Source organism: Euprymna scolopes, chromosome 33, assembly GCF_053919585.1.
Source record: "Euprymna scolopes isolate OS-2025 chromosome 33, ASM5391958v1, whole genome shotgun sequence".
In the NCBI taxonomy this organism is placed as follows: domain Eukaryota; kingdom Metazoa; phylum Mollusca; class Cephalopoda; order Sepiida; family Sepiolidae; genus Euprymna; species Euprymna scolopes.
Window position 1 is genome coordinate 80,074,774 of NC_136514.1, and position 26,497 is coordinate 80,101,270.

At 30.8% G+C, this 26,497-nt stretch overlaps 1 protein-coding gene across 1 annotated transcript in view; it reads left to right on the forward strand.

The window, feature by feature from the left end:
- Positions 1-26,497, forward strand: part of LOC145258320 (DNA topoisomerase 2-binding protein 1-like) — a 178,246-nt gene that overhangs the window by 138,785 nt on the left and 12,964 nt on the right. The window contains exons 30-38 of the mRNA XM_080116401.1: positions 1,909-1,973; positions 4,507-4,541; positions 9,133-9,201; positions 9,938-10,019; positions 11,031-11,145; positions 11,298-11,361; positions 20,053-20,198; positions 21,011-21,104; positions 26,353-26,459. Coding sequence (XP_079972527.1) covers positions 1,909-1,973; positions 4,507-4,541; positions 9,133-9,201; positions 9,938-10,019; positions 11,031-11,145; positions 11,298-11,361; positions 20,053-20,198; positions 21,011-21,104; positions 26,353-26,459 — 777 coding nt within the window. The remainder of the gene's footprint in view (positions 1-1,908; positions 1,974-4,506; positions 4,542-9,132; positions 9,202-9,937; positions 10,020-11,030; positions 11,146-11,297; positions 11,362-20,052; positions 20,199-21,010; positions 21,105-26,352; positions 26,460-26,497) is intronic.

Here is a 26,497-nt window from a genome sequence, read left to right on the forward strand (position 1 = left end):
GTTTGTAGTGGAAATTTGGTAAATTGGATTACTTAAAGGGACGGCTCATCAAGAACTTGTTTATGCTGGACTTGAAGACAGCCATATTATAGTCAGTTGGAAGGCAGGGAGATGGAAGGGTGTTTCACAGGTGGGCATGTTCTATGAAAGAAGCTTTGTTCATGGAATTTACGTTTAGATTTAGGCACGGGGGGGGGAATTATTAATAGTGGTTTCAGCTAGACGAGTGTTTTTCATGAAAATCAGGCAAGGGGGTAACCATAGATTGGAATTCAGATGAGCACTTGCCATGAAAATAACGATAAAGCAGAGACAGGTTTGCAACGTCTCTTCTGTGGGAAAGAGGTTGCAGGGAAGAGAAAAGGGCATTACTCACTAAGCTACAAAGTCTATTCTGAACTCTGTCAAGACTGGATAAGGTGCTTATAGCAGTTCATAGTCTTTAAAGCTATTCTTTGTAGGTAAGCATGGATGCCTTCATATAGATTAAAGGTGGTGCATTTTTGTTTTATAAACCATCACTTCTCAACAGGTACAAGATGCAAAGGTTTATGAGATGGGTGGATTATTGATGAATGATGAAGACTATTATGAGAGGATTATCCTACCTTGGTGATACTATTTGGACACAAAGAAGAGCAGATGCTAATGTGATTTTTTTTTTCTTTTTTGAAGTAATTTAAAGGAAAGACAGGTGCTTGTCCAACATTTTTCCTATCTTAAAAAACAAAAATAAAGAAAAATCTGTATGATATATGCCCAGAGACAAAGAAAATATACACCATATATCATGTAAATTGATCAAGTAGTTTTATTTTTAAATAAGAAACTACAAATTTTGTGGCTAAACAAACAACAATAATATCACCACGTAATCTTGAAAACAGGATGAAAGAAGAAGGGAGATAACTCCAAATAATTCAAACTTGTATGACTTTAGAAAGTAATTTTTCACATGAGGACATCATGATTAGCTTAAAAATGGGTTATAGTCAGCTAACATACTTCCTAATTTCCAGTGTCTGCTACCAAAAACAAATGACAAGGCAAATCAGTTCCTTCATTTTTATTGTTCTTCAGTATTTCTATTTTGAAGCGATTTATTGAAATAAAATATAAAAACATTATCGAAAATTATACAATAAAAATTAACAAAATTATACAGATAAAAATAACACAAGTAGTCTTTATTTGCACTTTTAATGACAAAATTTTTAGGAATAAAAGTTTTTATTTTATTTGAAATTTCATAAGAAATATACCTTTATGAATTTATAAAAAAGTTTTTTTTTTAATTTTAAAAATAAAAGTATTTTATTTGAATTTATATAATAAATATATGTTTATGAAAGTATAAAAATAAAATTATTGAAATAAAAATAAGAAATTAAATTATTGAACTTAAAATAAAATTTCAGGCATCATAAAAAAAAATATATATCTAATACATAATAGTTGAAAAAGTGTTTTCAATAATTCTTTAAAAAAATAATCAAATAAAACTAATTTCAATAATTCTTAATTAAAATAAGACCAAAAAAACATTTCAATGATTATGAAATAAAAAAGAAAGATCGAAAAAAAAGAGTGCATACACAGGAGAGAGATAGGCACGAGAGAAAAAGCGAAGGAACTAATTTGCCTTGTCATTGCTTCCAGTAGCAGCCACACCGGAAGTTAGGAAGTATATTAGCTGACTATTACCTAAAAATGATTTTCTTTATAAAAGTAAAACTACTTGTGTGATTTTTGGAATATGATATTTTTATTTTGTCATGGGTACGTACATCATACAGATTCTTCATTATTTGTGTTTTTTAATATAGAATGAATTCTGGACAAACATCGGAAAATGTATCCGCTTTTTATTAAAAAAATCTTCATTTTCTTTTTCTGTTGGATTTTCAGGTCATTCAAATGGCAGAGATTCAAGAAGCTTTAAATAAAGAGTTAGAAAATATCAAAGCTTCAGGGTAAGCACTTTTTGATTTTGTTTTATACTGACAGGTCGCCTGGCATTGCCCAGTCATAAAATATGCATGAATGTTATATTTTAATTAATGCAGAAACTGAGATATTATGTTTTTTCTAAACAGTTTACTTGTTGAAAGTAAAAAAAAAAAAATAAAGATACTCAAGCTGAGATCGAAACCAAAACCTAAGGACAGTGAGTCAAGTAAAATAACCATTAAGTCAGTTTGACACAATCTTTAAAAAGTGTTTTCAAACCTACTTATTCTTAACATAAGGAATTTGTCACGTGAACGGTTCACGTATGCGCATTCGTGAAACAGTTGACAAACAGATAAAAATCCGATGATCCCCACATTCCAATTTTTCAATTTTGATCCCTTAGCAGCCCGTTTTTTCCGGATGAAAACCGATTAAAAAGTATTCCACATTTCAATACCCTATATATCAAATTTCAAATCTGTAGATCAAAAATTTGTTGAGTATATAGGTTGAGAAGTGTTCCCACTCACACACACACACATTCACACTTCTATAGATAGTCGCTCTAGACAAGGCATGAAGCTGCTCTATGTGAGGAGCTAAAAAGAACAAAAGATGATTATCCCAAAGATAATCTTGAAAACACCTGGGCAATAGGTAGGAGGAAAACAGTAAGCAGGAAGTGAATTTCATAAGCGTTTAGTTCTTTGAAAAGAAGCCACTGAAATAGGACGCTGTATAACAAAAAGGTATAAAAATAGTAAATTGATGGTAAAAATGTCATCCGTCAGGGATTACCTCATGTTGGCCAGGTATCAAATGTTGAACAGCCACCTCAAATGACGCCTTGTTTCTAACCTGTAGGTCAACAACTAGACTGCATTTCACTTTTATGAAATGATTTTATGAACAACAACACCAACTCAAAGAAAATACTCTGTAATTGTTAAATCTCTTGCAAGTAGATATTCCATTTATGAGCTTAAATCGTGCATGTGAATGGCGTGCGTTGCAGTGGTAGAAAGTGACGGTGCAGAGAGTAAAAATATTTCTGGCCAATATCAGACCACCCAAGAGGTATTCGCTTTGTTTAAAAAAGAGTTAAGTGCCTCATTTGATGGAAGAGTCCTACCAAGATCGGCTTTGTGTGAGAAACAATGTCCGAAGACCAGCTGGATGTTTTCTTTAGTGAATGTCTCTTTTGGGCATCTGATCAATGACCATCAACAAAAGATCAGAATCAGGCAGGCATGAAGAGACCCCCAGAGGAGGAGGAGGAGCTAGAGTGGAAGTTAGAGTTTGTCGTTCCACATATGATTTGCCTGTTCTGAGTAAAAAAAAAAAATGTAGAACTTTTCTAGCATCAAACTAATTTACAGGGTGGAACGATAGAATTGTCACCTTAGAAAAGCAGACATGATTCTAGTTCCGTTTGATAAAACCTGATTTTCTTTTTTTGTTGCAGACCATCTACTAGTTGGCCAGTTGTATACAAATCCCAAGAATGATAGAAGCCTCCTATCATGTCTGAAAGTGACACAATGTTCAACGAGTGAGATTAGAAATGCACTGCTGTACATCTCATGCTCTCTACTAATCCAAGTTACAACAACATGATCATTGCCAGCACCCTCAAAATGCATCGTTGGATTGCTACAAATAATAGGGACATGTTCAGGGTGATGAATGCATAGTTTCTGGCCACGATTATGGTCTTTGGTGTGGTTTCATGTGAGACCCACGTCATGCCACCTCACATCTTTGAAGTTGGCTTGAAAGTCAACAGGAAAGTGTACCTGTATGTGGTGAAGAGTGTGGTGAGTCCCTGGGTGTAGCAGCAGGACTTGGCGCTGACGCAAGTCCAAAAAGACCCAGGCTTAGGTTCAGAAAGAGTGCTACGACCTTGTACCCTTCTCTCACTGCCCCTTTTCTTCCGACCTGAACCCGCTGGACTACTTCATTTGTTCATAGATTGAGAACATCACCAACATGACCTCCCACAACACGAAAGCCAGCATGATCGCCGCCATCTTCTGAGTATTCACCAAGCTCCTGCTGGCGCTTGTGAAAAAGGCATGCTGCCAGTTCCTGACCCATATTGGGGCAGTGATTGAGGCTAAAGGTGGCTACATTGATATCAGCTCTAATACATAATCAAGTTACCTGAATTAATTTTTTCAATAAAAGTTTTAAAATAAAACTGTAATGTTGTTTTCTTTAGGGCGACACTTTTATTGTCCCACCTTATACTTTGTAATATATTTTGTATGATATACTTTGTAATATATTTTGTATGATATACTTGCAAGAGATTTAACAAAAACAGAGTATTGTATTTGAGGCTGTGTTGTTCATAAAAGCTTCTTACATAAAAGTGAGGTGCATTCTGGTTGTCGACCTATGGGTTAGAAACAAGTCATCATTTAAGGTGGATGTTCAACATTTGACAACTGGCCTCCATGAGGAATATAAAATAAGATGGATGACATTTTTACAGTTGTTGAATCTTTTTTTATTATTCCATTAATTCCTACAAATTTTTTTTAACAACAGATCAAAGCGTTCCAAGAAAAGAACTAAGAAAAGTGGTAAGTAATCTCTGATCTATATATCAAATAGTTGTGGCCACGATCTTCTCTATAAATGTAATGTTAAGCAAAACGGAAGGTAGTTACTCTCTCTCCCTCTCTCTCTCTCTGCATCTTCATGACTAAATTCAAGATGGCTGCTGCAGGTTTTTAGGTTCTCATGTAGTTGTCACCCTATTTCTACTTTTGTTTTTTTTTCTTGCTCATATGCTCCTGTTCCAAATTCGTACTAGTGGACTTATGAAAGTAGAAACATGGAAACAAAAAGTACATGAGAAGTATTTTTTTTTTTAATGTTAACCTATTTCAAACTGATATAAATTATTACACAGTAAAAATAATTAAAACAAAAATTATTTTTCCTTTTTCAAATTATTCAATCAAGTAAAAATTTCATTTTTTTTTTTTATTTGATTACTAACTTTAAAATGCTATTTTTTGTTCATAGTATTTTCAAGTTAAATTCAATTTTTACAATATTTTTGTTTATTAAATAGTAATGCAATTTGCTAGAATAACTTTTTAGATTTAGTAATAAAGTAAAAACTGAATTTTTTACTTGATTAAATAATTTGAAATAAAAAGATTTTTGTTTTAATTTAAGTATTTTTACTGTGCAATAATTTATATCAGTTTGGAATAGGTTAATATTAATGACTATTTCGGTAAAATAAGATGTCCATTGATGTCAGCCCACTGCTACGAATTCGGAATAGGGGCATGTGAGCAAGAAAAAAAATGAAAGTAGAAACAGGGAGACAACAACTACATGAGAACTGTTTTTTTTAATTCTTTGCTTCCAAAATTCAAAATGATGGTTTTTGTAACAGTGCTGACATACAAAATGCTGCATTTTGATGCATATGCAAATGACCGAGCTGATGCATGAGATGACATAACAACGGAGGAAGAGAAGAAAAAAACAGAAAAAAAAATGCACCACGAGGATGAGAAAAAGCACATGTCAGTGTAAGATGAACGTGTGGCCCATGGCGGCAAGAGACTTTTTAAGCCTTTGTTGAGACGGCAGGTGAACTACATGACAGGTGAAATTAAGTAAGATACTTTTAAACCAAGGGGCAATGTATTATTTTAGAAAGTACCATGAATAAATGCCTTTCATTTCAATTGGAATAGCTGAGTTGAAGTTCTTTGCTTTTTTGTTTCTTTTTTGTTGGTGTTTGTTGACAGATCAATTTTTTTTAAAATGCTATTTTAAGATAAAACAATATTACGTACTTAATTGTCATGCCAAAAATAATAATATATCCAAAAATTATGAAAAATCAAGTAGAAAGTTATTTTTCGGAAAATTGGATAAAATCGCATTTTTATTAGTTTATTATTTATAAAGTAGACAGTAAGAGTCTACACGCAGGGGACATAACTCCAAAATGAATATTTTAGATTACTTGTGTCATGGCTGCAGTATTTGTTGTCTATAGCAAGATTTTTTTTTTTTTTTTTTTTTTACTAAAACCACAAAAACAGTTATTCTACTCAATGAATTTTCGTAATTTTTGGATATATTACTATACTAGTATGGGTGCCCGGCGTTGGAGGTGTGAGTTGAGCAAAAAAAAAAAAAAAGTGGTAGTAGGAAGGCAGGCTCAAACCTGTACCGCAAAGGAGGAAAAGAATGTGAAAAAACATAATGTCTTTGCTGTTACGACCACTGCCAAACCAGCAGTGACATAGGTTTAAATTAAGGCTAGACAATCGAAAAGAGGGGATGACTTTCGAAAATATTGTCAAAAAAAGCAACTCCTCCCTGTAGAAAAGTGACCCGTTGAGGGTAAAGAAATTAATGTTTTTAGCCAATTTTTCGATATTTGTCATCTGAAGGGTCGAGCTTCAAAACGATACTGATCTTGTGAAAATCTGTCGCCTCTGTCGAAAGTTTTAGGCAGACATGCAAACATACATACATAGATTTATATATTGGTAGCTCAAATTTTCAACCCAAACTGATTAAAAAGCTTGCCCTATCTCTGAATACCCTTTATGTAAAATTTCAAATGTTTAGACCAGAAATTGTCTTTAGTAATTTGGTAGAGACCGCACAGGTAAAAAATTTTTTAACTTTGACCCCCTATTATGACCCCTTAGCATTTATTGTTTTGGGCTCAAATCAAGTTATTAAGTTAGATCCATATCCAAGGAACCTATATCTAAAATTTCAAGTACGTAGACCCAAAATTGTCGGAGGAGTTTGGTAGAGTTCTCAAAGGTCAAATCGATGAACTTTGACCCCTTAACAGCTAAATTTCTGACTGAAAATGGATTACAAAGATTTTCCCAAATCTCAGTACCCTGTATATCAAATTTCGAGTCTGTAGACTGAAATTTGACAAAATTATTGTGTACAGACAGACACTTTCACTTTTATAGATATATAGATTCGACATGACAGTTAAGTATGTTATATTAGTTTTGCTTAAAACAATATATTTAAAAAATCGATTTGTCAACTATACCTTAGCAAGCACCCGACTGTTTCCCCATACAACGTGTGGGGTCTGTGTTAACATGTAACGGCACCGTTGCAGTTTTTGTAATGCGCACATAATGAGAATTTCTAACTGTAAAAAGGTATTTCTTTTTATTATAATTCAATATTGTCAGGCAATTTGATGCAGGCTTGAAAATTTGATTTTGTTTAGCCTCTTCAAAGGACTTTATAATTGTTTTTCTTTTTTCAATGTCACTTTGTATGCTTCATCTATACTGGCATTTGGAAATTTGATTTTTTTTTTTTTAATTTTTTAATTTAAATTATTAAATATTGTTAGATATTGATTGGGCAATGCCAAAAGGTGTGCTAGTCAGCGATTATTATAATCATTATTGAATTTATAAAAAGAGAATGTCAGAAAGACTGTTATCATAGCAAAATAAATATTTACAGATAAAATTATTTTAAGATGTTTTAATAGAAAAGAATGTTAGAACACAAACAATAATTTAAAAATAGGTCTGGCCTCTAGAGTCTGACGTAGAAGTCATACTTAAAGTAATGTGGAGTTAGGGTAGAGCTTGAAAGATACGTATCATTTTTTAGTCAAGGCTCTGGAGTGAAAGAGAGCAGATATTTCACTACTGATGCAATTCTCTATCTATATAAGAGCCAGGTACGTCCAAGGATGGAATACTGTTGCCACATCTGGGCAGGAGCTGCTAGAAAGGACTTGTCCTGCCTTGATAGAGTTCAAAATAGACTTCGTAGCTTCATAGATGTCCTTTTCTCTTCCCTGCAACCTCTATCGCACAGAAGAGATGTTGCGAGTTTGTCTCTGATGTATCGTTATTTTCATGGAAAGTGTTCGACTGAGCTTCAGTCTATTGTCCCCCCTCGCCAAACTTTCACAAGAAACACTCGTCTAGCTGAAAACACTATCAATAATTCCCCCCACTCTTTATCTGTGCCTAAACCTAAACGTAGATTCCATGAACAAAGCGTCTTTCTTAGAACTGCACGTCTGTGGAATTGTCTTCCGTTTTCCTGCTTTCCGGCTGACTACAATATGGTTGTGTCCAAGTCTAACGTGAATAAGTTCTTGATGAGCCGTTCAATATAAGTTATCAAATTTACCGAATTTTCATTACTAATGATTACTATATTGTCCAATTTCTACTGTACACTCTTTAACCCTTATCCTTGAGTGGCCTCTTGGCCTTGATAATGTGGTGATGCCTGTGTAAAAAAAAAAAAAAATGAAGTCAGAATCGAAGAGGGACAGAGATGGTCTGCAGATCGTGATGGCTCCGAGTAGAGAGAATCAGAAATGTCAAGAGTCTAGGACCAGTGTTGCAGCTTTCCAATGGCGGAAATATTCGGTAAATAAAGCTGCTTTAATTACTACCAAGACTTTGAGTTGTGCGAACACACATATACACGTGCCATATAGATGACTGTGACATGTAATGTATGTACATTCCGTATACACACATTCGTTAGAAGAACATTTTATATCACTAGATGATACACAAATTTAGATGTGGATATATATTCAAAACACATGTATACACTCTGTTCCATCTGCCTGCTTCCCACCTGACTACAACTTGGATGTCTTCAAGTCCAACGTTAACAAATTCCTAATGAACCGCCCTCTTAAGTAAACACTTCATTAAATCTCCACACTAACATACTGTGCTTGCAATAACCCTTATCCCTGAGTGGCTTCCGGGCCTTGATAAGTGGTGACCACCGTGTAAAAAAAAAAAACGAAAACAATATATATACCTCCTCCATGTTATGCAGAACCTGACAATACAACAATATGAATGGTAATGTTATCGTTCACACAGTAAAATCAGAAATAATTTCTAGCACAGTATTTTTTTTTTTTAATATAACTTCAGTTTTCATATTGTATCTCTCTATCTTTTTTTTTTATTATTATTCATCCTAAGCAAGGTACATTGCTACTGAGATGTTAAGAGGCTACAATGAAATAGGGGCCAGGTTGATAGGAGCGTCCAAAGTGGCGAGTTGTGCAGCAGGATGTTTGTTTACATTACATTCAAATTTTTTCATCTTGATATGTAAACCAACTGTCACTCCGTTTTCTTCTTTTGTTTTGATCAGTTAACAGTTCCACTTCGGATAGCAACCATGCAACACCAACGTCATTATCAGCCAGAAAAACCAGTTCAGGTAACTTTTACACACAAACATTGTCTATTCTTTTGCCCGTTAATAGATTTGTCGATTTCAATTAACTATGCATATAGCTTTGCTGTCATTAACCATGACCTTGAGATTTGCTGTCATTAACCATGACCTTGAGATTTGAGCAGATCCCTGAAACTGTTGTTACTGATTTCTTTTGTTAAATAACAAGTACGTGCGTGTGTGTATACACACACACACACACACACACACACACACACACATATATATTTAGGCAGCACTTTTTCATTTAAGCATATTTCATTATGTAAAATATACGTTTTTTTTGTCTATTAATTCTATTTTGGATCCTTTCCATCTTCCAAATAACCTTTTTCACTTCTGGCAGGAACTGGCTGATGTAATCACCATATTTGTTGTAAATTTGAGTACTTTCCAATCCTTCTGGATCCATCGTCAGGGATAGATTAATCCAACTGATTTGTAGAATTAAAAGTTTTTTTTTAATTAGTGGACAAAAAACTTCTCTTTTAATTATATATATATATATATATGAATTAATCTTTATAATATTTTAAGATTTTATTATATCTTATACATATATTAATATTATAAGATTTTAAGAACTTAAAGGATAAACTATTGTCTCAAATTGACTGATTTTTGCATTAAATGACCCCCAAAAAGGTTGATATGCCATAAAACAAAACAAGCAAACCAAATTTTTAACTTGAAAAACTGTTTAAAAATTTTATTTTAGCTAAATCCAAAGATAAAAATCGAGGATCAGGATCCGAATCATCGCAAAGTGTTCAAGTTATGTGGGATGATCCGACAGAAAGGTGAGTTTAGAATCACTGTATAATAAATTGCCATATGAAAGGTGAGTTTATAGTTACTTTATAATAGTTGACTGAATGGTGAATTTAGAATCACTGTATAATAAAATGGTGTACTAAAAGGTGAGTTTACATTCACCGTATAATAAAATGTGGATTGTTTGGTTTAGAGTCTCCATATAATAAATTGTTGACTGAACCTAAATCCGTATAAAGAATAAACAGAAAAACTAGTTTATTTTTTATATAATGAAGTAAACAAGATGTTTTCCAGTGAGTTTGGCAGAGTACACATCATGCTCTGAGTATTAAGAATTAGCATAAAAAAATTTTCTTCTTTGCTTGTCTTAGAAACATGTTGTCATGCAACAGTTTCTCAATTTTTTTACATAGTTCTTCACACAATTATTATACACTGCAAGGTCTTTCAAACTATATCCGACTGTATCACTTTTGGATTGCCTCATTCTTGAGCGATTGAGTATCCGTCTAGATCCTAAGGTGCTTCTAAACCAGGAGGAAGTACTTAAGAAATGGGGATTCTCATGTTAGTGGGAGGGGAGCCATTCTAATTGTCCGATCCACATCTTTTTTTTTTTAATTGGTATTTCACCCCAAACAAGGCACATAGCCACTTATTCGTGGGGGGCTACTATTTGGGACCAGATTTGCAGGGATACTATTTAGGGAGTTGGGCAGTGAGATGACTATTCACATTACATTTAAATTTCTCCATGTCAGGGAAGCATGGGCCTAGGAGAGAATTCCAAAGTTCAGTAATCCGAGAGAAAAAGATACTAGAATAGAAGACTTTATGATGTTTAGGGATCTCTACAGTGTAGGGGTGGGATTATGCTGCTTGTCTGGTTTGTCGAAGGTATTGTCGTCTGCAATTTGGTCTCTTCCTGAGAATTTGTTAGAGATTCAACGTGGCTGAGTAAGCTTCTCTTTGACTTCCATCTTGTGAATAAAATAATTTTGATTTTCCTTTTATTTTTCCCCCCCGTTTCTCAGGATTGAGATGCAAAAAGTTGCTGCTCAATTAGAGAAGGCTTGCTGTTCAACGCAGGATGCACTTGATATTCACACACCAATGAAACGAGACTGTGATTTCCAACAGCCGATGGAGGTATGAAACACCCTTTTTCTTTTTTTTTTTCATCTCTTCCTTCTCTTTATTTTCTTCTTTGTACTTTCCGCAATTCATTTCTATGGGTTTCTTTCATGTTGATCAATTTCTGATATTCTAGTAATTATTCTGTATAAATTTATTCACTACAGACTGATGAGTCCAACAGCAAGAAACATTCTTCAAGAACTTCAACTCCTGAACAGCCATCAATTGGTAAATTTTTTTTTTTTTTTTTACATGGTAGTCACCACTTATCAAGGTCCGGAAGCCACTCGAGGATAAGGGTTATTGCGTGTACAGTAATCAATGGGATAGTATCGTAGTAATCGTTAGTATTGGGGATTTGATAGTCTTACTTAAGGGGGCGGTTCATCAGGAATTTGTTTATATTGGACTTGAAGTTAAAACAATATACAATTTTTTTTAATGCCTTACTTCCAAATCATTCACGATATGAGTATTGGGAGCTCATCATCATTATCTTTCGACTGTAGTCAAGATGATGGAGTTCACATGCTCAAGCCAGATATCCTAGTCCCACATGATTGTTTCTAGGTCCCACCTCGCAACATTGGAATCCCTTGGAATGACATCTATGTATGTGAATATTCTACTTCTTGAATGGGTAGTAGGGTTCGATATAAGTAGGGAGGGAATAACTTCATTTACTGCTCTAAAACAATGGCCTGCAAACTGAACACATCTTGCTTTAACAATAGATGATGCCAATGGAAGTTTACCATAGATTTGTTGTTTGGGTGGATGGCTCTTCCATGAGAGATTTAGGCTTTCATGAGAAGGCGGGTACCATTCACCATTCAGGTGTTTTTCCAACGTTTTGGAAAGTGTCCATGTTTCTGAACTATAGAGGAGGATGGATTGTATTATCGATTTAAAAATTTTCAGTTTGATGTTTTTGCTGAGATGTGATGTCAATATTTTGCTCAAATCATTAGAAGCAGACGATGCCATCTCTTTTCTGATGTTGAAATCTTTGAGGATGCAATGGAGAATCCTTAATACTTATTATAATAGAATAATATAATCGACCTGTTTTAGTAGCATTTGAGTCAATGCTTTGATACCATGATCTGAGTTGAAAGAAGAGCATTTGTCATCTATTCAGTTTTTGTCTCATTTAGGTACGAGACAACACAGAGATTGTAGAATAGATTGGGCATTTGCAAGGGACTGTCTGATTTGTACAATGTCATCGGCAGAATCCGTGTTGGTTAGGTGGACATCTGAATGACGCAAGCTTTCTTGAGTTTTATCTGATACCCCTTTGTGTTGACCATTGTCTACAGACATGTGCAGGATGCAGTCCATAACAAAAATGAAGAGGAAAGAGGCAAGTGTGTCTGTCACCTTGGAGTATGCCTGCCTGAATTGAAAAAAAGCTCAGTCTTTTTATTAGGTCGAGGTTGGGTTGGAGTAAAGAACTTTAATAGCATTGATTATCTTTGTTGGGATACCATATAATCCTAGAATTTCAATCATCTTATCTCTGTCAACCAAGGTAAATGCTTTTGAAAAGTCAACACAAAAGCAAGATCTATGTTGGAGGCTTGTGACTCCTCCAGGAACCTGCAAATGCACACGGTTTGGCTAAGAGTGGATCATTTCCTCCAAAAATTTGGTTCTTTCTGAGTAATAGTTTAATGAAAGGAACGCGTTGGTTGAAGATCATTTTGTTGTAACTTTCAGCAACAATTGACACTAGGGGTATACCTTTATAGTTTGCTGCAAGTGAAAGCTCTCCCTTTTTTAGGCGCTGGTATTATTTGGGACTGGTACCAAAGTTTTGAACAAATATTTATTGAAAAAGTGTGGTTACATAAATTAAGCAAAAGATTGAAAAATCTTATTCTTCCAGATCATTGTTGGTATGTTGTCGGGACCAAATGCTTTCGACAATTTGAATTGTTTGGTAGCCATTGTTAGCTCATCCATGTTAAATATCGAAGAATATTTGTTCACTTGGAAGAACATTGTTTTTAGGCAGTTTGGCTTTTTACTGAAAAAAAATAAATAAATAAAAAATAATTTGTTACTGGAATATACCAGTCATAAATGCCTTTTGTTAAAACTGAAAAAAAGCAGAGTCGAATTTCTTTTTGTTTGTTTCCTTGTGACTGTCTCAGATACAACACGTTCATTCCGAGTGCTAAAATGTAACAACACCATTGAAGAAGAATAACGATCACGTTACATTGTTGGAACTGAGTCTTTTCGTTCAGGAACTATCTGCCTAGAAAGGTTTAGAGTAACTCCGTCAGATAAGGCACCAGAAGATGCATTATGATCAAAGACAGGACCTGTTAGGGCAGGAGTTAGACCCACCTCCACAGGTGTTCCATAAAAAGTGGTTCCCTGAGAAAGAGCAACCCTAGTGCAATTAATTGTAAACTCTGTAATCTTTTCAAATAGCTGTTAATGTGTGTGCAAGCTGCAACTACACACATTGGAAAGCATTGTACAACCAAGCATTAAAGAAGGTTTTTCCTCCTCAACAATGTTTCCACTGGGTGTCAAGCCAGTATTTCCAAACCTCAGATTGTGTTGATTCATTATAAGGTATATTCCCTAGGTTGGTTGTCTTCATCATAGCTAAGGAATCACCTCATTGGAATAGGGGGTATTGCTTTATAGTGTAATAGTAGCAGGTGGACCTGCCTGGCATTTGTAGGTCTGGTTGAGTAATAAGGAGATCTAGATTTGCTTTAGGTCCTCCCCTCAGAATTGCTGACAGAGTCCGACAAAAAGGCAAACCAATACAGTTGGTGCCAGCACGTTTGCAGGAATTCTGGAAAAAAAATTTTCAGAGCTTCACCATTTGTATAGCGGACTCTAAACTGGATTTTTGTCTGGGTTTGTCAAGACATCCACATGGCAGTGGAACTATTGCCAATAGCTGGAGGTTGGTTCATAGGCACTAGGGCATACCCATGTAGAAATAAATAAACTTGTTGTTTGTTTTCATTTGAATATTATTAAAATAAACTTTTACTTTCTGTTTGTTTTGTTTTTTTTAAATCGGCACATTAAGATTCAGTTGATGGATATAATTAAAACAAACTTTTGTTTTTACTTTTTGTTTGTTGTATTTTGGGTTTTATTTTCTTGTTTTTTGTTTTTTAAATCAACACATTAGGATTCAGTTGTTGATCCGAAAATGTTAAAATGCCAAAAGCTGATTGAATATAATTAAAACAAACTTTGTTTTTATTTTTTGTTTCTTGTTTTAAAAAAAAAAAAATTTGGAGGTAGAACGCTTTTATTTCATTTAAAAAAAATGATCGGTCCCTCTTACATACGCAGTTGAAGTAGAATAAAATTCCACTTCTTTCAATCCAGAAAAAGTGTTTGTTGTGAACAAATACTAAATTCTGCCGAATCACTTATTTTTTTGTTATTTTATTTCTCTTAGTGCTTCTTCTCTCACACGCATTATCTTTCTTCCTATTTTGCGAGCTTGTTTTTATGTATAATCTTACTACTTATTCCTATATATGTGTGCGTGCATATATATATATATATATATATAGATATAGCAAAACTGGTAATTAGTAAAAACCTGAAGAAGGTGCTCAATACTATTGCAGAGCAAATATATATTTTTTATTACCGTTTTATCTGTTTTAGTTACACATGTTTCTGTTACTGGATCGTATTCACGATGCTGCAACTTTGTCAGACTTGAACAGAAGTGGTTATTAGGATTTGGAAAGACAATATTGGAAGAAGATGATGAAAAAAAAAAAGGGAGTGGGGGGGGGGCTCAATTTTGATCTGACAGCATTTAAGTTTTAAGATTTAATAATTCAATAAATAAATAAAAAAAAACATCGAGCACGGGTGAAGTTGAGTTCAAAAAATTTAGCCAGATTCGACATGGATTTTGAGTGTATGGAGAAGAGAGAGAGATGTAGAGAGGAAGAGGGGTAGGGGGGTAGGTGGAGAGAGAAGACGGGAGAGGTAATGTTGTCATGGTGTCATATGGAATTTGACACGTTAATGATTTACGCGGATTGGGGGGGTGGGCTCGTTCAGAGTAACTAAGATGCGTCCTCTTAAGGTAAGCAAAAGTTACAACCAATTTAAATGAATTACCTATTTAAATGCATTTGCTGTAAAGGTCTTTAAGAAATTAAATAATTTAAATAAAATTAAAAATTGCCGGGCATGGATTGAATAGGTATAAAATTATAAAATATGTATGTAGATATAGGTAATAATAATAAAAGATTAAAAAAAAAATAATATATAATAAAATAAAATAGAACTAATGAAAAAAAAAGATAATAATAGTAACAGAGAGCGATACCAATAATAGAATGGTAAAGATAAAAATCATTGTAAAAATGAAAGTAAAGTAAATTGGGTAGATATATATATATATATATATATATATATATATATATATACACACACACACACACACACACATATACATACATACAAATAAATGAATATATATAAAAATAGAGATGGGATATATATAAATATATATTTATATATATATATAAGTATGATTAACTAGGCAAGTTTAGTGCCAAATGCAACACATATACATACATTGTGCACAAAAGCAAACAAATATATATATATATATATATATACATGCATATAAACACACACACATATATATATATACACACATACATATACGCACATGCATACACATACAGAAATATAAATACATATACGCAAATCTAAAAATGATATAAAAAATATAGAAAATATATATATACATATATAAATAAATATATGGAAAAAAGAAGGTAAGATAAAAATTGGATATATAAGTAAGTATAATTAATTAGGCGAGTTTAGTGCCAAATACATTACATGTATGCATGTGTACACAAGTACATATATGTACGTATACGTAAATCCGTACATACATATATGCAAGCACACACAAGTACACGCACACACACATAAATACATATACATGTATATCGGCATGCATATACAAGTGCATACACACACATATACACACCTACACATGGACACACATACGCATATATATATAAATATGACCCATGCATACAACTACCTATACAAATACAAATAAACGCATATAAATGCAAACATACATATAAATATATACATACATATATACCAATACCCACATATATACATACACATACAGAAGCATATAGACATACAAACACAGGCATACTCATAGATTTGGGGACTAAGTAAGTAACCTGAAGTTATTAAAAAAAACAAAAAAAAAAACGAGTAAGGCATATTAATAATGGTATTCTAAGTATACCTGTATAAATAAGTAGGTGACTTGGTAATATAATTAATTTATGAACATTCAGGAGTATTTTAGGCTATATTCCTAGCAAGTAGGGAGGGAGTGTGAGTTCTAGATGCTTATATGGTTAGTAGTTGGGTGGGATGGTGGTCCCGGGAATGTATGATTATAGAGTTTGGGGAGAGGTCTAGGGTAGTTTTATGGAGGTTAAATATTTCACTTATGGCCCTAGGTTGATGTATTTGATTTTAACTATATTCTAATATACATTATAAACTATTCCATGCCCGTACTTATATGGGGATATCTATATAAGAAATCTACACATGTATACAAATGCAATATTCTCCAACAAACTGGGGAATTGTTTTGGGAATAGGTGTATAAATTTAACTCAAAGGTCAATAAAGGGATTTAAATTGATAATATTCGGAGGTATAGGTTATTTTGTTGGATTTAGGCGGGGAGGGGTGAAAGTGTAGAGTAAGATCTGGTATAGGGAGAATGGGGTAAGAAGGTTTAAATGTGTAGATGTTACAGTAATTAGTTGTATGTGGTAGATGGTTATACCAGGTGTATGGTTTGGCAGATTAAAAACCTTGTCTGGGGGATGTTTCAAAAAGGTGCATAATTGCTAAGAAGGTGGGCTTTGTAATGATGACAGTTTATGGTAGTTTCATGTTTCCTATTAAGTAATTTATCTCTATCTTTAAAATTAGACATAAAAAGTTTTTCGTTTAGGCAAAGCAGGCATAGAGAATTTAAAGATTTACATATGCTATATTTTTTGAGGATTTCCCAAGTAATGGTTGGTGTACGGTTGTTTTGGATTAGATGTAGATAGTGTGAAGTTAGTGAGGTTTTGTTAGGATGGTTGAGGTTTGTAAAGGAGCATTTATGTACTCTAAATCTGTCTTTAAAAGAGTTGCCGGCCAGGCCAATATAGTATTTTTTGTCGTTTGGGTCTTCTGTCGAAGCAATTGTAGCTTTATACTACTTCTGTTAGTAGACATTGTTGATTAAATGGGCATTCCGATTTGTTGGTGAAATTACAATTATTATTGTTAGTGTTTTTTGTATTTTTATCCATGTTAAGTATCTTCCTATTATGTTTCTTGATTATTTTTTCCAAGTTATCAGTACAGCTGTAGCTAAGTTTAATTGTTTTTTATTAAAGATTTTCTGTAGTGTGTGATTAGGTGGAAAGTGGGTGTTTATAATTTGAAAACATTTTTTGCCCACTTTGGTTTTGACCATTATATTGAGGGGGGGGGGTTAAACCAAATGATTTTTCTTTTTTAAAGTATTTGAGGAGTTCGGTTTAGTATAATTAATGGTGGGATTTGGGTATCCACTTTCCCTAAGAGCATTTTCATAGAATAGTTTGTTGAATATTTCAGGTTTAGAGGAATTTGTGCTAAGTCTGTTTTCGACAGAATTGGGGATATGTTTAATGATATGTTTTGGGTGGTTTGATAGTGGGTGTATATAAAGTGTATAGGTATTATCTTTGGCGTATGATTTATGAGTTATTCGAGAGGTTGAGAGTTATATTGAGAAAGTTGACAGTTTTTACGTTAGACTTATTATTTACTTTCAGGCCTATTCTATTCATTTCCTTAGTTAATGTTTTTTTGTTTTTTTTCTCACAATTAGGGCCATTTGAATTTTTGACTACGATAAGGGCATCGTCCCTATATAGTCCTATGTTTTGGTTATTTAAATTTTTTGTGAGATTGTACAGAATAAAGAGCCAACTAGAGCAGTTGTTTCTGCTGAGTCTAAGGCGCCCATTGAGATGCCAAATGATCCGGATTAATTCTTCTTAGTCCATTGGCTGAATAATACCGTTTTCCTAGATTTTTTAATAATGTTTATTTTGGATGGTTGTAAGTTGGAAAGTAGAGAGGTGAAATCTAAAACTTCATCAAACAGTTCCTTTGATATGGAAGGATAATAACTAGCCATATCAAACTGGATAAAGGGCGCCTTTTTTTATTCTGGATAATCTTGAACCATTTAATGGTGTCATTGGTGTTAATGCTCATGTTGAGTGTGTCAGTGATGTTTTTGCTGTCTATATTATTATATATGTATATATCTACCCAATTTCCTTTACTTTCATTTTTACAATTATTTTTATCTTTATCATTCTATTATTAGTATCACTCTCTGTTACTATTATCTTTTTTTTATTATTATCATTATTAGTTCTATTTTATTATATATATATATTATATTTTTTATTTTTTATTATTATTATTATTATTATTATTATTATTATTACCTATATCTACGTACATGCATATTTTATAATTTTATACCTATTCAATCCATGACTGGCAATTTTTAATTTAAATTATTTAATTTCTTAAAGACTTTTACAGCAAATGCATTTAAATAGGTAATTCACTTAAATTGGTTGTAACTTTTGCTTACCTTAAGAGGACGCATCTTAGTTACTCCGAACGAGCCCCCCCCCCAATCCGCGTAAATCATTAACGTGTCAAATTCCATATGACATCACGACAACATTACCTCTCCCGTCTTCTCTCTCCACCTACCCCTCTTCCTCTCTCTCTCTCTCTCTCCCTTCTCCATACACTTGAAATCCGTGTCGTATCTGGCTAAAGTTTTTAAACTCAGCTTCACCCATGTTCGATGTTTTTTTTATTTATTTATTAAATCTTAAATCTTAAAACTTAAATGCTGTCAGATCAAAATTGAGACCCCCCCTCCCTTTTTTTTTCATCGTCTTCTTCTAATATTGTTTTTCCAAATCCTAATAACTATTTCTGTCCAAGTCTGACAAAGTTGCTGGATCATAAATACGATCCGGTAAGAGAAACATGTGTAACTAAAACAGATAAAATGGTAATAATATATATATATATATATATATATATATATATATATATATATATATATATATGTCTGTTTTATCTTAAATTGCATACAGTGTTTGGTTATAGTCAGCTAACGTATTTCCTAACTTCCAACATTTTCAGTGTAACACTACCAGAAGTGGTGACAAGGCAGATCAGTTCCTTCACTTTTATTGTTATTCAGTATTTCTATTGCAAAGCGGTATATTGAAACAAAATATAAGAAAACGACATTATTGAAAAGTATACAATAAAATTTAACAAAATTATACAGATAAAAATAACGTAATTAGTCTTTAATTTGATAACAAAATTAAAGATAAAAGGTTTTATTTTATTTTAAATTTTATATGAAATATGTTTATGAAATTATAAAATGTTTTATTTGAATTTATATAATGATTATATATTTATGAAAGTGTAAAAATAAAATTATTGAAATCAAAATAACAATTTTAAACATCATAAAAAAATGTATCCAGTACGTAATATCCCTAAAATAGTTTTAAAAGATTTTTGAAGTGTTTTCATAAATTATTTTAAAAAAAAAAGTGCAAAAAAATTAATACCATAACAACCTTTCTTTAACAATGTTCTTTCTTTCCATCATCACCATCACCACCACCATCATCATCATTGCTATTATTGTTACATCCAACGACACTGTCACAGTGCGAATAATCCCAATAATACGAATTATCAATACTCATCTAAAAAGTTCAGGAACATTTTCTTTTCTTGTTGTAGTGTTTCCATTATCAAAGAAACTGGAGACGATGGAAGCCCCTCAGCCTGTCGAATTACTCTCCGATGATGAACCTTTTGATTCTATCTCCGCTGCGGTTGACATTGGAAGGCCTCTTTGTTTTCTTTTGTCTGGAATTCTACCGAATGTAAGTTTGCCTCGATTTGCTTTTGAGGTAGAAATGATGGATCAATTATGTTTTAAGGATCCCACAAGACAAGCAAAACAATAGGGATGCATTTCGGTTGATATCAGCCAACTTTCGACGCACGTGGCATCTGTAAAAATAAAAACACATAATAAGCAAAGAATTTTTTTTTTTTTATCTGTTTGTTTATGGATGTCAAAAGTCAACCCGTGTCGACCCAAAGGCACCTCTTTTGTATTGCTTATTTTGTGGGGTTTTTGAAATATAATTGATCCGAAGTAACATATGGAAATGTTTTGGTTCTATCAAAGTATTACTAACCATTTACGATGTCGAATTGAAAGCCATGTTTATTTCAGAAGAGTTTCCGATGGGTAGCTCTTCTGTACAAGTCGTGGAGATGAAGAATTTTCAGTGGGTAGTTGTTCTGTACAGGTCCTGGACTTTATAACTTTGCAGACAGAGCAAAAGATCCTTCTCGTGTTTACACAAAACAATTATGTGCTGGAATGCTCAGATTCAATATTTTTATGGAGCAATTCTGGTTTCTGATTGGTTGATAGCAGATCGTGGTTCAATTTGATTTGTCAGTTCCTATTGGCAGTGTTTATAAGTGGAATCCCACTTCAGTGATCATACCATTTTATATGAAAAATATTGCAACATCACAGGTATGAAGATTGGGAGAGTATGCTGCTGGCTGGCTTGCATTTTCTTTTGTCCTTAGCCGAGCTACTTTTGGTGATCATACCCTCATTTTATATAAAATATATTGCAACATGATTTTTGTTTTCTTTTTTTCACGTCTACAGGAACGTGTTGATTATGGCGCCCTTATTGAAGAATTAGGCGGCACTGTGATGGAGGGCCAAAATTACCATGAAATGTGTACACATCTTATTGCAGGTAAGCACACCACCCCCTCCTTTTCTTGACAACCAATACATATTTCAATTAATCCCTTGATCAGTTAGAAAATTTGCTATTTATCTCGAATTCACTGTATAATAAAAAACAAAAATAAATAAAAGTCTGTATGATGTACATACCCATGATGGAAAGAAAATGTTATATTCCAAAAATCACATAATTTTTTTTCTCTTTGACAAGAAAGAAGAAGAAAAAAAGGAAAGAAAACAACATACTTTGGCTCCAAAATGTATTTATATTATAAATTTAAAACAAGTAAAATATTTATTTTCCTTTCAAGCGCACATTATGCATATTTTATTTTATTCAAATTAAATCAAAGTTTCAATAATGGAACTCGCAGCCTTAACGTTTAATCACGTTTGATTGGCCAAATATAAGTGGGTCAGGGAATGTAAATATAATTAGTGAAAGACATTATTGTTTTGTATGTAAAAATGAATTTGTTTTGATCAAAATGGTTGAAAGTGCTTTGAAATTGCACGTGGCTGGCACTAAATACAAAACGAATATAAGCTGTAAAATGTTGACCAGTTTGTTGCGCGTTAGAAAACTTCATGTAAATAACTGTGTGACGTTTAAAACAACTTCATGAAATAAAAAAAATAATGAAATAAAGAAATAAAGAAATAATGAAATAAAGAAATAAAAAATAATGAAATAAAAAATAATGAAATAAAGAAATAATGAAATAATGAAATAATGAAATAAAGAAATAATGAAATAAAGAAATAATGAAATAAAGAAATAAAGAAATAATGAAATAATGAAATAATGAAATAAAGAAATAATGAAATAAAGAAATAAAGAAATAAAGAAATAAAGAAATAATGAAATAATGAAATAAAGAAATAATAAAATAAATAAATAATGAAATAATGAAATAAAGAAATAATGAAATAATGAAATAAAGAAATAAAGAAATAATGAAATAAAGAAATAATGAAATAAAGAAATAATGAAATAAAGAAATAATAAAATAAAGAAATAATGAAATAATGAAATAAAGAAATAATGAAATAATGAAATAAAGAAATAATGAAATAATGAAATAAAGAAATAATGAAATAAAGAAATAATGAAATAATGAAATAAAGAAATAAAGAAATAATGAAATAAAGAAATAATGAAATAATGAAATAAAGAAATAATGAAATAAAGAAATAATGAAATAAAGATATAAAGAAATAATGAAATAATGAAATAAAGAAATAATGAAATAAAGAAATAATGAAATAAAGAAATAATGAAATAAAGAAATAATGAAATAAAGAAATAATGAAATAAAGAAATAATGAAATAAAGAAATAATAAAATAAAGAAATAATGAAATAAAGAAATAAAGATATAAAGAAATAATGAAATAAAGAAATAATGAAATAAAGAAATAATGAAATAATGAAATAAAGAAATAATTAAATAAAGAAATAATGAAATAATGAAATAATGAAATAAAGAAATAATGAAATAAAGAAATAATGAAATAAAGAAATAATGAAATAATGAAATAAAGAAATAATGAAATAAAGAAATAATGAAATAAAGAAATAATGAAATAAAGAAATAATGAAATAAAAAAATAAAGAAATAAAGAAATAATGAAATAAAGAAATAATGAAATAACGAAATAAAGAAATAATGAAATAAAGAAATAATGAAATAATAAAAAAAGAAATAAAGAAATAATGAAATAAAGAAATAAAAAATAATGAAATAAAGAAAAAAAGAAATAAAGAAATAATGAAATAAAAATAAAAAAATAATGAAATAAAGAAATAATGAAATAAAGAAATAATGAAATAATGAAATAAAGAAATAAAAAAATAATGAAATAAAGAAATAATGAAATAAAGAAATAATGAAATAAAGAAATAATGAAATAAAGAAATAATGAAATAATGAAATAAAGAAATAATTAAATAATGAAATAAAGAAATAATGAAATAATGAAATAAAGAAATAATGAAATAAAGAAATAATGAAATAAAGAAATAATGAAATAAAGAAATAATGAAATAAAGAAATAATGAAATAATGAAATAAAGAAATAATGAAATAAAGAAATAATGAAATAATGAAATAAAGAAATAAAGAAATAATGAAATAAAGAAATAATGAAATAAAGAAATAAAAAATAATGAAATAATGAAATAAAGAAATAATGAAATAAAGAAATAATGAAATAAAGAAATAATGAAATAAAGAAATAATGAAATAAAAAAATAAAGAAATAATGAAATAAAGAAATAAAGAAATAATGAAATAAAGAAATAAAGAAATAAAGAAATAATGAAATAACGAAATAAAGAAATAATGAAATAAAGAAATAATGAAATAATAAAAAAAAGAAATAAAGAAATAATGAAATAAAGAAATAAAAAATAATGAAATAAAGAAAAAAAGAAATAAAGAAATAATGAAATAAAAATAAAAAAATAATGAAATAAAGAAATAATGAAATAAAGAAATAATGAAATAATGAAATAAAGAAATAAAAAAATAATGAAATAAAGAAATAATGAAATAAAGAAATAATGAAATAAAGAAATAATGAAATAAAGAAATAATGAAATAAAGAAATAAAGAAATAATGAAATAAAGAAATAATGAAATAATGAAATAAAGAAATAAAATGAAATAAAGAAATAATGAAATAAAGAAATAATGAAATAAAGAAATAATGAAATAATGAAATAAAGAAATAATGAAATAAAGAAATAATGAAATAAAGAAATAATGAAATAATGAAATAAAAAAATAATGAAATAAAGAAATAAAAAATAATGAAATAAAGAAATAAAGAAATAATGAAATAAAGAAATAATGAAATAATGAAATAAAGAAATAAAGAAATAATGAAATAAAGAAATAATGAAATAAAGAAATAATGAAATAAAGAAATAAAGAAATAATGAAATAAAGAAATAATGAAATAATGAAATAAAGAAATAATGAAATTATGAAATAAAGAAATAATGAAATAAAGAAATAAAGAAATAATGAAATAAAGAAATAATGAAATAAATAAATAAAGAAATAATAAAATAAAGAAATAATGAAATAATGAAATAAAGAAATAATGAAATAAAGAAATAATGAAATAATGAAATAAAGAAATAATGAAATAAAGAAATAATGAAATAATGAAATAATGAAATAAAGAAATAAAAAATAATGAAATAAAGAAAAAAAGAAATAAAGAAATAATGAAATAAAAAAATAAAGAAATAATGAAATAAAGAAATAAAAAAATAATGAAATAAAGAAATAATGAAATAAAAAAATAAAAAATAATGAAATAAAAAATAAAGAAATAAAAGAGAAATAAAGAAATAAAAAAAAAGAAAGAAAGAAAAAAAGAAATGAAAATTATTTTTTCTGTTAAGTTTTTTGGTTTATCATATCACTGTTTATATTTCAAATTTTGTTTTGAAAATTTGAATTTTGTCTGGAGAAGGCCTTTGTAAACTTTGAAAAGCCTTAGAAAGTCCTTAAAAATGGAAATTGAAAATCTGTACTAATCCTGTTTTCAATTTACGTGATTTTAAGAATATGATATTTTCTTTTGTCATAGGTATGTATACCACATAATTTTTTCTTTTATTATCTATAATATATAAATATGACCTGTCTGTTTAAATGCATGTATGTATGTATGTATGTATGTATGTATGTATGCCTGTCTAATAATTTTGACATAGGCGACGGATTTTCATGAGATCGGTATCATTTTGAAGCTCAACCTTCGGACAACAAATATTGGAAAATTGGCTAAAAACAAATTCCTTCACTCCCAACTGGGCACTTTTCTAAAGGGAGGAGTCGCTTTTTTCGCCGATATTTTCGAAAGTCATCCCCTCTTTTCAATTGACTAGCCTTAATTTAAACATTCGTCATTTCTGGTTTAGTGATGGGCACAACAGCAAAGATGTCACGTTTTTTTATTTTGTTTTTTTTTCACATTCTTTTCCTTCTTCGCGGTATGGATTCGAGCCTGCCTGCCTACTACTACTTTTTTTATTTGCTCAACACACACACCTCCAAACACCAGAGCAACGATGGTCACCCAGGCTAGTTAAATATAGGGGAGAATTCTGGACAAGCGCTGAAAATCTGTAAATCTTTATATTTATGAATTAAAATCATTTCCTGCTTGCGCAGTTTGATAAAAAACAATTTCAACTTTGCACGATAGAAGAACAATAGTTTTTAATGTTTATTTTTATTTATTACAGTTAGTTTCAAAATATCAAGGGAGCTAACTCCTTAAGACTTGAATTTATATCCAAGGGTTCTTTTAAAGAATAGATGTTGTTCTCTTTTATGGTTTATCTTATATTTCGTTACAACTTGATTTTCCAAGTATTTATTAAGTATCACAATTAGTATAATGTGTATTTCTTTCATAGACCATGTTGTTTTTAAATCATTTGTTAGGGCGTGATTTTTTTTTTTTTTTTTGTTCAGCTCTATTAAGGCCATAGTCATTTGTGATGGTAACATCAATAATGAACACTGTTCTTTTGGGTTTGTTCTATATTACAACTAGCCTGGCGTTGCCCGGGTGTTTGGAGGTGTGTTGAGCAAAAAAAGAAAAAAAAGTGGCAGGCTCGAACCCATGACGCGGAGGCAGAAAACAAAGTTAAAGAAAATTTGATGTTTTACCGCTACTCCATGACGCGACCGGAAGTTCGGAATGTTAAAATTTGACAAAGTCAATCCAACCGATACGATGACTTGCAAAATGGCTGGCAAAAAATCAACCCCTCCTTGTAGAAAACTGCCCAGTTGAGGGTGAAGGAATTAATGTTTTGTCCAATTTTTCGATATTTGTTGTTAGAAATGTCAAGCTTCAAAATAATACCGATCTCGTAAAAATCTGTTTCCTGTCAAAAGTTTTAGACAAAATATACATACATACATACATACATACATATATTTAAACAGACAGGTGAGATTTATATTATAGATGTCTGGTTTAATGGCCTTGTTTTTTATATATCTGCCCGTCTGTATGTCTTTGTCATAGAACACTGGCCTTTCTGCTTGATGATATCGGTGGTGGTTCATGTTCCCAGATGTTCGATGATCTGTCAAGTGGCAGATTATTTATCATGTGCATGTGACTTGTTTAACTAATTTGCATATCACTTTGCAAACAGATATGAGCAAGTATATAATGACTCCCTTTTAAAAGTGCTTTCTTTCTTATTTTTAATACTAGGCACACCAACGAGAAATGAAAAGTTTCTGGCGTGTGTCGCTTCAGGGAAATGGGTTCTTCACAAGTCATATTTTGAAGATTGTCGAAAGGCTAAAAGATTTGTAAGGGTAAGTAAAAGTACTCATCTATAAATATAAAAGCGAAA